At 49.6% G+C, this 15,026-nt stretch overlaps 1 protein-coding gene across 11 annotated transcripts in view; it reads right to left on the bottom strand.

Annotated features, from left to right (window-relative positions):
- The window catches only part of Myo9b (myosin IXB), an 87,954-nt gene that overhangs the window by 31,720 nt on the left and 41,208 nt on the right, over nucleotides 1-15,026 (bottom strand). For all 11 annotated transcript variants that reach the window (XM_026785304.1, XM_026785307.1, XM_026785312.1 and 8 more), the window contains exons 4-11: nucleotides 9,101-9,163; nucleotides 7,969-8,068; nucleotides 7,643-7,743; nucleotides 6,872-7,001; nucleotides 4,806-4,895; nucleotides 2,496-2,612; nucleotides 1,965-2,099; nucleotides 940-1,061 (exon numbers count right to left, since the gene is read on the bottom strand). In XM_026785304.1, coding sequence (XP_026641105.1) covers nucleotides 940-1,061; nucleotides 1,965-2,099; nucleotides 2,496-2,612; nucleotides 4,806-4,895; nucleotides 6,872-7,001; nucleotides 7,643-7,743; nucleotides 7,969-8,068; nucleotides 9,101-9,163 — 858 coding nt within the window. The remainder of the gene's footprint in view (nucleotides 1-939; nucleotides 1,062-1,964; nucleotides 2,100-2,495; nucleotides 2,613-4,805; nucleotides 4,896-6,871; nucleotides 7,002-7,642; nucleotides 7,744-7,968; nucleotides 8,069-9,100; nucleotides 9,164-15,026) is intronic.

The following is a 15,026-nucleotide window of genomic DNA, read 5'->3' as shown; positions in this document are numbered from 1 at the left end:
AGTTCCATCCCTAGGAACCACATGGTTGAAGGTCAGAAACAACAAAGTTGTCTTTTGGCTTTTGCATGCACAGTGCACACTGGCCACCTGACGACAGCACACCCGCCTCCCGACAACAACATACCAGTCACCCGACAACACACCTGCCACCCGACAACAATACAACTGACACCTAATCACAACAATATATTTTTTAAAAGAGTGTGACACAGGCCTGGGCACCCAGTGAAACTGCTGGCAGCAGTAGGTTGTAGGCCTGGTTTTCCTCAGTGGCTGAAGACAGAGTCAGCTCCTGTGCTCCTGTCACAGAGCTCGCCTGGTCCTTTTCTCCACTGTGAGCTCTGTCACAGGCTGGAGATTTGGCCTGAAGCACAGAATCTGAAGCAGGGGATTCTGGGACCCTACCCCTTCTCTCAAGAATGACCTTGGAGACCTAATTCTCCTGCCTCCTCCCTAGAATGGCAGGCATGTTCTGTGGTGCTAGGCAGGAGCTGCACCAATAGAGAGCCTCCAGCCTCACCAAAGCACCGCTGACAGGGAAAGCTCCTCTGGCCTCTTCCAGTAAATGTCATGGGATTGGACTCTAAGATTCTGACGGTTTCTTGATTTGGGGGCATGTAGTCTCCAGGACCATGAGAGGTCAGCACAGCCATGGAAACCAACCCAAAGCTAACTGATTTCTGTAAGGGCAGTTGGGTGACTGAGACTCCTTTCACCCTTCCCAGCACACACACTGCTGGTTCTGCAAAGCCCTGCTCCCGGGACACAGGAGCCTTCCTGTGAAGATGTGTTCAGCCAGCACAGGTGAGTCACACGTCTGCTGTTTGCAGAACATGCTGCAGAAACACTAGGCAAATGCATGTGAGAAACCGAGCAGTCCAAGGAACCTGACTGGGCCTACATTGGCACTGGCTCAACAGCCAGGGCAGGGACACTCACTTGCTCTCCTCGTCCAACAGGTAGAAGAGGCCTGTGGGCTTCTTGCTGATGAGGTGGATACAGCCCACGTTGTCGGTGTAGTCAATGTTGTGCCACGCAATGCCCTCACCCTGATACTCCTCCTGTAGGGTGAGGAAGGTTAAGGAGGGCAACACCTTGGATTTGGAAATAGGGCTCGCTCATTCACAGAACTAGTCCTGCTGATGTCCTCAGGCTCCAGGGACAACAAAGAGACAGCTGCCTGTCACAGTGGACAGTTCAGGGAGTCATGAGGGGCTCCAGCAATTCTCCCCTCAGTGCGACTCAAGAGAACCAAAAGTGCAAGTCCAAGAGGACTTGTACATGTGTGTTTACATGACAAAATACCGCAGCCACAGTGACAGATGACTGGATAAATTCAACACAACCTGGCCATGAGATGGAATATCACTCAGCCTTAAACAGCAAGGCAGTTCTGACACTTGAGCAGGGGTGAAAATGGAGCCATTCTCCTAGGTTAAAAAACCCAGCAGTGGAAAGGCAAACACTGCATAACTCCACTGGCCAGGGGCTAGAGGGTCACCAAATTTACAGGGTTTCCAGGGCCTGTGGGAGTGTGGGGTGAGGGGGTGAGGAGATGAGGAGGTGACTAACTACACTTATGTAACTGGGACGGAACCCCAGACAACTGAGATACGGCTGCAGAATGTGCATTGGCTGCCTGTCCATACCTATGGGTCCTGCCTCCTCAGAGAGGTTGCCATGGTGAAAGGAAAAGACACAGAAGTCATGCTTTGAACACCTTTAGGGGACACACAGATTGGTATGACAGACTGTGCACCCCCATTGCCTTGCTGCAGTGGCATCTAACATCCAGAAGGATTGAAAAGACTCTAGGAGGGCTGAGTGTGCCACTGAGAACAGGGACAGAGTACTGGAGACCGGGGAACCTGTGGTCTCGAGCCCCATGCACCGCTGGTACTGAAGGGCACTGCTAGGCCTTCAGGTGCTTGGATTGGGGTGGGGAGTAGGTGTACAGGCCTCACCTGCTCCAGCTTGAAGATGTGCTGGGTGAAGTAATACTGCAGCTGCTCGTTGGCATAGTTGATGCAGAACTGCTCGAAGCTGTTCCGTTCAAAGTCCTCAAATCCGAAGATGTCTAGGACACCGATGGACAAGCACTGGGGAGACAAGGTGTAGTTATAGCCAGGGCCTCCCGGGGAAGCTGAGCTTGCTGCACGAGCAGGGATGCATGGTCCTGATGTCAGCTGGGCACAGCTGCCACCAGCTTGGCAACCATCATTTTTGCAAACAGGACCATTACTACTTATTGACGGAACCCGGCTCCCACATTTGCAATAAGCGTTGGGGTGGAACCCAGGGTCTGGGGCCTAACAAAGGCTGGCCCACCACATTGTGTTGTTCTAGTGCCTGCATAAAGACACCAAGTTTCTGTAGAAGGTAAGGGGGTCCGCTGCCGAGCCTGTTGTTTGCAGAGACCCTACAGGTTCCCAGCCTCCATGGTTCATCCCAAGGATGGGGTCTGTGCTTGGCCAGTTCAGGGCCTGTGTACTCACAGAAACGGCCTCTTCCATGTCCTTCTTGTTGAGGAGGGCGTGGTTGATCCTCAACACAATCCAGTCAAACAGGGCACTGTACAGAGACTTGGCCATGGAGTCCCGAGCAGTTATGGCCTGTGGGCAGAGGGGTGTCTCACTTGGGGTGAGTCAACCTTGCCAGGTGCAGGCCATGGTACTGAGATTCAGGGAACCAATCTAATTTTGTCTTAGTTTCATCAACAAAATCTACGTATCCCAGGCTGGCCTTGAACTTGCCATGTAGCCAAGGACAGAACAATATCAAACAACTGACCCCGCCTTTCCCCTATGGATGGTTGGTTGCAGATGGGTGTCAGTACAGTTAGTTTTTGTAGGTATACCAAAGATCTGAATTTAGGGCCAGCACGTGCATAGGCATTTCTGACTGAACCATCCTCTGGCCCTCAGTCAGGTTTTTTGTTTTTTTTTAAATATTTATTTATTTATTGTGTATACAGTATTCTGTCTGCATGTATGCCTGCAGGCCAGAAGAGGGCACCAGACCTCATTACAGATGGTTGTGAGCCACCACGTGGTTGCTGGGAATTGAACTCATGACCTTTGGAAGAGCAGGCAATGCTCTTAACCACTGAGCCATCTCTCCAGCCCCTCAGTCAGGGTTTTTATCTTCCTTATGTTGAGGTCTGCCTGCTCCTACACTGGTCACTGGGTCACACCTGCTGTTTAGGCTCAGAGTCTGAGGGCTCCAGCACCTGGCATGGGTGTACAGTTTGGCAAACCAGCTGAGGTGTGTGTGAGACCAGTCATGCCACCTGCACAACTGTGGAATAGCCATGGAGCAGGCAAGGGAGCACTTCTCAGCACACCTACTGTGAGGGGTGTCTGTTCTTTCCTCCTCTCAATGGATGTGGCCAGCTGCCTTAGCTGCTGAGTATGTCCCTCTGGTTCTGAATTCCTGGATGTCACGGCAATGTTACTACACAAAATGCTGCCTCTGCTGGGGATACTCGCTCACACAGCCTTTCTGGGGGGGATACCTGAGCCATACAGGGTGTGGGCTCACTGCAGAGATGTCAAGTCATGTCAGGGGTGCCTTGGCCCACAAAGGCTCAAACTGTCCATGCTGTCTTCTGGCAATGTAAGCTGATTCCCCTGGGCAGGGATCCCACTGGGAGCATCCTACACCCTGTTATCAGGTCCTTTCCTGGTGCAATCCAAATTCAACTTGTAAGTCGCATTGCTCTTGAGATGTAAGGAGCTAAGAGAACTGTACTAGGAAGAGTACACCAGCAAATTGAGAGGATGACATAGAGACCTATGAGCTGAGGGTCACAGAAAGGCCACCTCAAGCACAAAGGCCAGTTACTTCTTTCCAGAACAAGGCAAGGGCTTGATATTTTCAGGTTTTGGGGCCTGGGGGGGGGCGGCTCTATAGCAGTACTGAGCGCTGCACCTGCAGCCAGAGCAGCAGTGAGCATGAATGAGCATGGCTTTGTTAATAAAACTTTATTTACAAAACCAAGTGGGGGCCAGATTTGTCCCAAATCATGCTGGACTTGCATGGCCACTGAACATCTGAAAGCACAGAGGGGAATGTTAGGCTCCAGTTCTGACTCTGAGCCATGCACAACTTCTTAGTTATCTATACTTTCAGATATCTGGAGCTACCTACAGTTGGAAAATTCCAGAAATTACTCAATTCTTTAAAAAAAACTCTGAGCACTTGTGATGCAGCCTTGATACATCTTGAGATAGTTGTACCTCATCTGGATGAGGCCTCATCTGGTTATCCAGTGGATCCTGGTGTTACATGCTACCTGCCTGTCAGTCATCAACCAGTGCCCTGGACTGGTTCAGGAAGAACAATTCTACCTAACAGGTAGAACAGTAGGGAACAGTGGCATGCCACCGTCATCCTGGAGGAGGTTGGGGTGTTCTAAATTTAAGGCTTGCCTGGGATATGGAGTAAAATTGTCTCTGGCCAATAAGAAAATAAAGAGTAGATGCTGGCAGTTGACACGAGCTTGGAAAGACTCCCTTCAAGCGACAAGGTGAGTCACAGGAAGCATCTCTATTTTGAGTCATGAGACCACGCCCACTAGACTGGTAAGTGAGCCACTGTTATTTCTGGTCTGTTCTGAGAGGCATTACTGCTAACTTCATGCTGCACCCAACTCCTACACCAAGTTCTCCAGCATGTGTGCAGAGGAAGGAATTTTCCACATGGGCTCTGCACTTTGTGGCTCAGCAGCAGCTGCACATTTGAGACGATCTCATGAGAAGCAGAGCCACAGGAAGAGGTCTGGTTCTGCAGGGCTGCGGTCCTACCTCACTCAGGCTGTAAGGCAGGATGAGCTTGTCGTTGACTGTCACTGCTTTTCTCTTGGTCAGGACTTCCACCAGGGTCTCCCGTTTCACCTATTTCCAGGGTGGGGAAAGAAAGGTCGGGAGGTGAGGTACTTGCTGGGCCTTCTGCATCTGGAGGCCAGCCCTGAAGGGCTGGGGAGGGCAGGACGGACCACAAAAGCTGGATTGGGAAGGGCCTCCCCACACCTAGCGCTCTCTTCTGGCCTCCTTCTTGCATAAGCATATACCTATTTTTGAGACTCTGTCTCAAAAATAAACAGGTAAATAAAATAAAAACAAAAATGTAATATAAAACTTGAAAGCAAAAACCCACAAGGCTAGGTGTGGTAGCACATGCTTTTAATCCCTGCCCTCAGGAGGCTGAGGCAGGTGGATCTAAGTTCTAGGCTACCTAGAGTGACACTATCTAAAAAAATAAAACAGAAAGGTAAGCTGGAAGCCTGGCTCATCAGGACAAGTTTAAAGATTTATCTAGCTAGCTCCAGGCCCTGACGTTCCATCCCCAGCAGCATTAGAAAAAGAAAAAAGAAAGATGATGTGGGAGTGTTATATATCAATCTGTTGATTTCATTGGTTTAAGCAATAAAGAAACTGCTTGGTCTCATAGGTTAAAACATAGGTGGGAGGAGTAAACAGAACAGAAGGCTGGGAGAAAGAAGCTGAGTCAGTGAGTCACCATGATTCTCCCACTCCAGGCAGACGCAGGTTAAGATCATTCCTGGTAAGCCAGCTCATGGGCTAAACAGATTATTAGAAATGGGTTAGTCCAGGTGCAAGAGTTAACCGAGAAAAGGCTAGATATAATGGGCCAAGCGGTGTTTAAAAGAATACAGTTTCCATGTAATTATTTCGGGGCATAAGCTAGCCAGGCGGCCGGGTGCCGGGGATGCAGCCCCGCTGCTCCTATTACTACAGAAAGAAAAGAAAAAGGAAAAAAGAAACAAACTTATGGGGCTCAAGCTCTTCACTGAAGGTTCCAGGGGTATCTCCACCTTCAGCCACTAGGTGCCAGTAGTGCTCCCAGAAATCTTCCCAGGCGAGAAGCAGCAGAGACTACACCTGCAGGAAAGCTGGACTTCCCACTTCAAACCACCACTAGCTGTGTCTGCACATGTGGGCTTGGCGTGTTTGGTGTAGTGAGAGGGGCCTGGGATTCCATGTGTGTGAGGGAAGCAGCCATCATGGGCCCCATCTCCAGCCCCCATCATAACACTTTCTTGAGTTGGGGAGGGGGGGGGGTCTTACTGAGGTTCTCAGGCAGGTCTCAAATATGGAGACTCCTGTCTCAATCTCCAAGTGACCAGGACAACAGGCCTATGGTACCACACCTAGCCCCAAACTATATGTCTTAAATTTAATTGTCAAAAAAAAAAAAAATATGTTCAAGGCTCGCCTGGTCTACAGAGCAAGTCCTGGACAGCTGAGACTACAAAGAGAAAACATGTCTTAAAAACAACGAAAGCCGGGGCTGGAGAGATGGCTCGGCGGTTAAGAGCAGTGCCTGCTCTTCCAAAGGTCCTGAGTTCAATTCCCAGCAACCACATGGTGGCTCACAACCATCTGTAATGAGGTCTGGTGCCCTCTTCTGGCCTGCAGACGTACACACAGACAGAACATTGTATACATAATAAGTAAATATTAAAAAAAAAACCCAACGAAAGTGTGTCTGACAGAAGAGGCTGTCAGATCTCCTGGGACTAGAGGTACAGACGGTCATGAAGGTGCTGGGATTCACACCTAGTGATCTCAACTTCTGAGTATGTTTAGCCCTGAACTGCTTATCTCCCTACCTTTACCTCCCAAGTGCTGGGACGACAAGGGCATGCTAGCACATCAGCTTTATGTGTGGTTGGAATGCGACAGGGTTTAGGGAAACTAGACAAGCCTCTGCCACACAGAGCAAGAGCAGCAGCCCAGGAAACCATGGTCTCACTTGTTTACATTGACCTGTGTGTGTGGATATGTGCCCGTGAATGAAGGAGACCATGGAGGCTGTGGCCAGGAAGGATGGTGGAGACAGGAAGTACCTTCAGGAGCTCGGAGAGGGTATCCAACACCTCAGGGGGCCCAACCTCCAGGCCTTCATCCCGGCCTGTTGCTCTCTTTTTGTAGGTGACATTGCCCAGGTACAGGATAGCTGAGAGGACAGAAAAGATCCTGGGACAGAGAGAGAGGTTACTGTGGCCTGTGTCACTTGCTTGTCTCTGTAGCAGTGTCTCGTGCATCCAGGCCAGGGGTGCTCTCCACTTCACACCCCCATCCCCACTCCCGAGTGCTGCTGCCAGATAGACCTCACAGACATCACACTTGGCTTGGGTAGTTCACACCTGCTACCAACTGCGCTCCAGCTCCAACCCTGCTCGTTTTAGAGATGGGTTCAAGCTATGTAGCCCAGGCTACCCTCACCTGATGCCTTCCCAAGCACTGAGGGAGCAGATATACACCACTATGCAAACTTAGTTTAACTTTTTTGCTTGTTTGTTTTTGCTAACAGACAGGGTCTTGTTTATGGAGACCAGGCTGGCCTTGAACTTTTAACCTTACTGCGGAATGATTGTTGTTTTGCTTTTTTAATTTAAGGTCTCACTATGCAGCAAAAGCTGCCCTTGAACATGCAACCCTCCTCTCTCAGTCTCTCCAGTGTGGGATGGCAGGTGCACACCATCACGCCCAGTTTCAACTGGTTTGGACTACTGCCTCCTAGATCTTGGCTGCAGCCCTCTCCTGTGCTCTGTGTGGAATACCTCCTACTTTCTATAGGGGGCAGGTCAGAGCTGGAGGCTCAGCAGCCCACTTACTGCTTCTTGGTAGCAGGTAGGAAGCCCACCATCTCCATGGCCTGCTGGAGCCTTTCAAAGTCATGTTTGAGGTCTTCTCCATCTTCAATATTCAAGTTATGCTGAAAAAAACAAAGGCGTGGGCACTCAGGCACTTCCGGCCTGGAGGGCAGTGAGCAGGGCAATCCAGGCTGGACAGAAGGAGGGCCAGGGCTGCGAATGAATGGCAGCCTTTGTGTGTGTGCTCAAGGCTGGGCTGGTGACCCAGCAGGGCCAGGGTGGTGGCCTGACCTCCCTGTGGCAGACAGTCTTGGGGCAGAGGTGGCGCCGTGGCTGGAGCTGTTTACCTGGTTGAGGTAGAAATAGTCTTGAGGCTGCTTCAGCCGGAATTCCTGGCGCTCCTCCTCGCTAACACCCAGCAGCAGATAATAAAACACATGGTAATTCCTGTGGGTGACCAGCAAGGGGAGTCAGTACGCGGCCAGGTCCACAGCACAGTAAAGAGTGGGTGGGATGGCTCAGCTGGTCAGGGCACCTGCTGCTAAGCCAGGGGACCCAAGTTCAATCCCCAGAACATGCTTGGTAGGGAGAAACTGAATCTCCAGGTGTCCTTTTACCACACATGTACATGCACACACACACACATGCACATTGAAATAAACAAATATAAAGTTAAAAAAAATAAAATCTCAGCTGGTGTGGTAGTGCATGTCTTTAACCACAGCACTCAGGAGGCAGTGGCTTTGAGGCCAGCCTGGTCTACAGAGTGAGTTCCAAGACCCCGACTTAATATATAAATAAAAATTTTAAGTGCTATTAGAAAAAAACGAGGGCCGGGCGGTGGTGGCGCACGCCTTTAATCCCAGCACTCAGGAGGCAGAGGCAGGCGGATCTCTGTGAGTCTGAGACCAGCCTGGTCTACAAGAGCTAGTTCCAGGACAGGCTCCAAAACCACAGAGAAACCTTGTCTCGAAAAAGCAAAAAAAAAGAAGAAAAAGAGGGAACTCCCCAAGTGTCACAAGAGCAGGGAATGCGCGTCCCACCCGCTTCTTAAGCAGGTTTGTTATTCTGAGGTGGGCTCTCCATGAAGTCCCGCCTGGTCTGGACCCCGAAATCCTCCTGCCTCAGAGTCTCAGTGCTGGCTCACAGAATATGCAGCTGTGCCAGCACTGTGGTGTTACTCAAACACATTTCAGTGTGGGCAGTAAGGGGGACAAGGCTGGAGGCCATGGTGGCAGGTATGTAGGCAACACAACACTTACTTCACCTCCGTGAGGGCAAAGATTAAGCAGGGCTGTGTTCAGCAACATCCCACACCCTGGGGGCTGGAGAGATGGCTGCTCTTGTGAAGAACAGGTAGTTCCTAGTACCCAGATGCTGGCTAACTAACTTCTCCCTCTTCTGATCTCCCTGGGCTCCAGGCACACACATACGCAAAACACTCATATACATAAAAAAGAGAAAGAAATCACGCCCCACCTCTCATCCTTCTCCCGGGATACCAGGCGAGATTTTTCAAGCAGGTATTTCTCCACAACAGCTCTGTCATAAAAGAAAAAAAGGGAGAATTTAGTATTAATATTTCTTCTTCTTCTTCTTCTTCTTCTTCTTCTTCTTCTTCTTCTTCTTCTTCTTCTTCTTCTTCTTTTTTTTTTTTTTTGCCTTGGCTAGAGTTGAGGATGGAACCAAAAACCATAAATTTAAGGCAACCACCATACCACTAAGCCCCACCCTCAGCCACTCACCATGGCCTGGCATACAGAGTGTTGGGTGGACCCTTGGGCCACTCCATATACTGTCTACAGAGCTAAGGCCCACTGTCGTCTTCTACTGTTTGAGACAGACCTCACTGTGTGGTTGAGGTTGGCCTTGAACTGCTGCTCTCCTCAGTCATCCTTTCTGCATGCTGGGGTATCGTGCACCATACACAGGGTCTCTGTAGTGCTGAAGGGAAACCCAGAGCCTCAAGCTCACTAGGTGTAGCCACATCCCTAAGCCGTATCTCTGCTCTGGCCTAGCATGTGGCACCATGGTGCCGCCTGCTGCAAATGCCCTGAAGATCACCTGTGTTCTGACGTCAAACTCAGAAATCAGGAATCGGCTGACCGATGTGTTCCCGGGCAGAGAGGGCTGAGCATAGTACAAGGAAACCTGACAGGACCTGGGCAGGTGAAGGGACCCAGGCTAGCCCCGCAGAGGTGAGGAGAAGGAAACCTCCCCTCAAAAGCAGAATGCTGCCGGGCGGTGGTGGCGCACGCCTTTAATCCCAGCACTCGGGAGGCAGAGGCAGGTGGATCTCTGTGAGTTCGAGACCAGCCTGGTCTACAGAGCTAGTTCCAGGACAGGCTCCAAAACCACAGAGAAACCCTGTCTCGAGGAAAAAAAAAAAAAAGCAGAATGCTGTTAGATGAGCTTCAGGCATCTGCTTGGGCATACCCCGACCTGGAACTTCTGTGTAAGCTCAAAGACGATTTTCATGGCTTGACTGCTGACTGATAGGCAGACGACAGACAGATCATTTTTAAGGTACAACCTGGGTATAGGCTGGCCTTGAACCCAGAGACCCACCTGCCTTTGCCTCCTGAGTACTGGGATTAAAGGTGTGCGCCACCACTGCCCAAGATGGCCCTGCGCTTATATTGAAGTCTTTTCCTATTTTTCCTGGGTTGTTGACCCTATTATTTAGCCATGTATGCTAACGTACGAAAGCACAAGGCATTTTTTGCACTCACTGGCAAGCGCTCTATGGCTGAGCTGCACTCCATCTCCTCACTTTATAAGTTATGTCCGTTCAACGTGAGAACACATGTGAACCACGGCATGTATGAGGATGTGTGTCAATGGACGGTGTCTGGGAATCCTTGCTGAGGCAGAACATCTGTCTTATACTGCTGTGACAGAAATACTCTCACCAAAAGTGGCAATCGCCCCAGGGCTAGTCTGGTCCAGACTACCTGTCAATCAAGGCTTTTCTCTCAGATTGACTCTTGGCTAACTGGAGTCTCTCCTGTTGTGCTACTGCACACTCCAGGCCATCTAAACTCAGCTTCTGGCCGATTCTGTGCTTACTGAATTCCATCTCTCCTGGTAGGAGTGCAGGGATGGCAGATGTGTGCTACACCTGGCTTCTCACATGGCTTCTTGTTGTTGGGCTTGTGTAGTCAGTGCTTTTCCCACTGAAACCTGTTCCTGCCTGCCACATCACCTCCGCTTCAGCAGAGGCCTCTGACTCTGATCCTCACAGGTCCCTGGCTGTGTCCATACAATCTGGTTTTCTGGAGCTACTGTTTCCTCCCAGTTCAGTTTGGGTCACCCATGAGGTTCAGGGAGCAACAGAGACTGCAGTACTCTTGAAGCCCAGGCTTGAGTCCCCTTCATCTCCAAACAACAGGGAACACAACTACTCTGAATTTTTCATTTTATTCATGTTACTATTTCATTTTCATTTTGAATCCGACATATGTGTATCTATATATATGTTTGTGTGCTGTCATGTGGGTGTATGCTGAGGAGCAACAGGTGCTCTTCACTGCTGAGCCAGGGACTAGAGTATCTGTATGTATGTGACGAAATCCAGTGTACGCATGCAATTATGTTTATCACATGTAGATCCTCCACACAGTTATACAACCTGAGACTCACAGGGTCTCTTGCTGAGCAGTAAGTTCATCCAGGTGGCCAGTCTAGTTGGCTAGCTTGCTCTGGGGATCCCTCTTCTCTGTGTCCTGAGTGCTAGGATGACAGGTGGCTGCCACACCCACACACCCAGCTTTCATGATGGTTCTGGGGATTCAAAATCTAGTGCTTACACCACACAGAATTTCAGCCCCTTGGCCATCTCCCCAGGAGCTCTTGGGTCCTTTATGCCTACTTCTAGTTTTGAGTAGGCCTGTCCCTGGAAGTAGAGGCGTGGCATCTTTCAGCTATGGTGCTTGCTGAACCTGAGAATCTGGAACATCTTGGATTTAAGTTTTGAATTCTGGATCCTTAGGCTATAGGAGGGCAGTACACATTTCTGGTGGTCTGGTGGGGGCTATGGTGTTCCGGGCATGATCTCAGGCATTCTTAGGCAACCTTCCCACTCCAGGGCAGGTGCTACAGGTCCTAACGACAGACAAGGAACTGAGGCCCTGACCTGTGAGGGTTTGTAGATCTTTCCATCTAAGTCTACCTTTTAATTTTATTTATTTTCTGCTGTTATGAGACAGGGTCTCACTGTGTAGTCCCAGCTACCCTGGAACTTACTATGTAGACCAGGCGGAGGTCAGCCCTCTGTAGGACAGTGCCATTAGGCCTGCAGGAGACTCAAGAGCACAGGGTGGACATGTAAGGTACTGCCTGGACTCATAATTTCTTTAAACAAAAAAGGGGCTGGAGAGAGATGGCTCAGTTCTGCTGTTCCAGAGAATCTGGGCTCCATTTCCATAATGGCAGCTCACAGCCATATGTTAAGTCCAGTTTCTGGAGATCCAGTGCCCTCTTCTGGTATTTGTGGGCAACACACACACACACACACACACACACCCCACAGATATGCAGGCAAAACAACCACAAAACAAACTCTAAAATAATTTTGAATAAATAAGCTAAATAAGAGAAAACCTTTTTCTTGGTTTTTTTTTTTGTTTTGTTTTGTTTTTTTGTTTTTCGAGATAGGGTCTCTCTGTAGCTTTAGAGCCTGTCCTGGAACTAGCTCTTGTAGACCAGGCTGGCCTCAAACTCACAGAGATCCACCTGCCTCTGCCTCTCAAGTGCTGGGATTAAAGGCATGTGCCACCACCGCCCGGCTTCTTATTGTTTTTACAGGCATAATCCTGCTGTAGGGTCCAGGCTGGTCTGGGACTCCCGACACCCCTGCTTCTGTCCAGAGGACTGAGTCACAAACACTTCCTCTCTTCCCTCAGCCACTCAGCCCCTGTACTAAGTTCATGTTTCTAGAGTCAGACTCTCCTTGCATCCTGTGGTGGACAGGCAAGCTCTGTGGAACCAGGCTAGCATTGCTGGAAAATGGTTGGCCAACTTCCTCCCCCAGTCTTTGGTGATTTCTTTTTTAGATTGTAGGCAGGAGTTCCATTCCTGACTACACCTCCATCTTTTCAAATTTTGAATTTAATTTTTTTAAAATAAATTTATTTATCTTACACTCCAGCTGCAGTTTCACCTTCCTCCTCTCCTCCCTATCTCTCCCCACATTGCCCTTCTGTTCTCACCCCCCAATTCACTCCTCCTCCATTCTGTTTAGGAAAGAGCAGGTCTCCCATGAGTACGAACAAAACACACCATGTCAAGCTGCAGTAAGACTAGGCACACCCCATGTATTAAGGCTGAGCGAGGCAACCCAGTATGAGGAATAGGGTCCCAAAAGTCAATAAGAGAGTCAGGGCCAGCTCCTGTTCCTACTGTTAGGAATCCCACAAGAGGCTAGGTACAATCTGGTCACAGGAATAGGTTAGTTCAGGCTACATATCTGCTGTTGCTAGGAATCTTAGATTCCGGGGAGATCTCCTTGTGCCAGGTTTTTACCTGACCCCAAAATGACCCCCCTTTTGGCACTGAATTTAATTTTATGTATATAAGTATTTTGTTTGCATGTCTGGGCACCAGGTTGAGTGCAGTGCCCATGGAGGCCAGAAGAGGGAGTCAGATCCCCTGGGACTGGAGTTACAGTCAGCTGTGAGCCCCATTTGGGCACTCAGAGTTGAACTTGGGTCCTTGCAGGAGCAGCCAGCCTCTAATTTGTTTGTTTGTTTGCTTGGTTGGTTGTTTTTGAAACAAGGTTTCTCTGTGTAGCCCTGGCTGTCCTGGAAATCACTCTGTAGACCCGGCTGGCCTCAAACTCAGAGATCTACCTGCCTCTGCCTCCTGAGTGATGGGATTAAAGGCATGAGCCACCACACCAAGCCTAATTTTTGGTTTTAAAGGTCTGAGGTCAGTAAGGGGGTCCTGTGAGAGGAGAGGCCTCCTCTGGGCCAATCTGCACTCACAGGAAACTGAAGCCTCAAGAATGAGGAACTTGGGCTCAGACCAGCCCTGACCTTTCCTTGGTTTTGTGAAGAAATAGTGACAGAAATATGACCAGACACAGCAGGCAAAGGCAGCCCTGGGTGGCAGCCTGTTTAGCACGAGTCTATGGCATCTCCGAGGCCAGGAAGCTAGACCTGGATACTGGCCAACATGAAATTCCTTTCTTGAACCCAAGACTAACACTTGAACAGGGCAGCTTGCAGGGAGCCCACGGAAGGGAGGGGCAGCTGGGCTAGTGTACTAGGCCAGTCAGTACACTTGACAGACCTGTGCATGTGACCTAACCAGGTACTTACTTATCCGCTCATGTCCTGCGTTAGTAGTTTCTATCTACCCAAGGTTAGAAAGTAAGAAATGGAAAGTTCCAAAGTAAATGATTTGTAACTCTAAAGTTGTGTGGCATTTTAACAGCACTATGAAACCCATGCCACCCTCACTGGCCTTCCAGGGTCCTGACTACTCTTGTATATGCTATCCTCCTGTTAGCTACTCAACAAACACCCTGGTTACCAGATCAACTGTCACCATACTGCAGTGTTGGCTTCCAGAGGCCAGATTTACCCTAATAATGTCCCAAAGCCCAAAGGAGTCATTAGAGAGATGTACCTAGCCCATGGTCCAGATGCTGTGAGAGAGGCTGGCTTGACCTTCACCAAAAGCCTCTCAACTTGCACCCCAGCAGAGCCTGCCCCCTGCCCATGTGGGGGTAGAAGGCCGTCAGAGGCTCAGATCCTTGCTTCCACACCCAATGTGAACTATCAGTGGACTCCTGGGACTGTGGTAAACCCCACTGTGCTGCAGAGCTTCAAGGTGCATCTGCTGCCACATAGCACAAGCCTGTGAGTGACTAGGCTGCAGGCCCACCAGAATGTCACCTCTACCCACTCCTACCTAACATCCTCATATCCACCTGACAATGATCTGCTGCTCCATCTACCCTTGTAACCACTCCATGAGCCAAGCCACCCACCAACATACCCACCTAAAATCTATCTACTCACTCAGGAATCCATCTGTGCACATATCTTCCCATCCACGCACCCTTGAATCTACCCACTCAGAGATGATCATCCAGCCCAAGTCTACCCACTGGGGAGTCTTCAGTATACCTGCCCATCCATAAATCAACTCACTTCCCTGATATAGATATGAATAATTTACATTGGTATAGATCTTGGTTTATTGATATAAATTTAAGGTCAATCTTGTTATATGTATATTTCTGTTCTTGATTGAGGTGTTGTGATTGTGTAGTTCATTTAAAAAATGTAATGTGAGGGGCTGGAGAGATGGTTCAGTGGTTAAGAGCACTGCCTGCTCTTCCAAAGGTCCTGAGTTCAATTCCCAGCAACCACATGGTGGCTCACAACCATCTGTAATG

The sequence above is a fragment of the Microtus ochrogaster genome, linkage group LG1 (assembly GCF_000317375.1).
Source record: "Microtus ochrogaster isolate Prairie Vole_2 linkage group LG1, MicOch1.0, whole genome shotgun sequence".
Taxonomy (NCBI): Eukaryota; Metazoa; Chordata; class Mammalia; order Rodentia; family Cricetidae; genus Microtus; species Microtus ochrogaster.
This window is presented reverse-complemented; position numbering and strand designations above follow the sequence as displayed.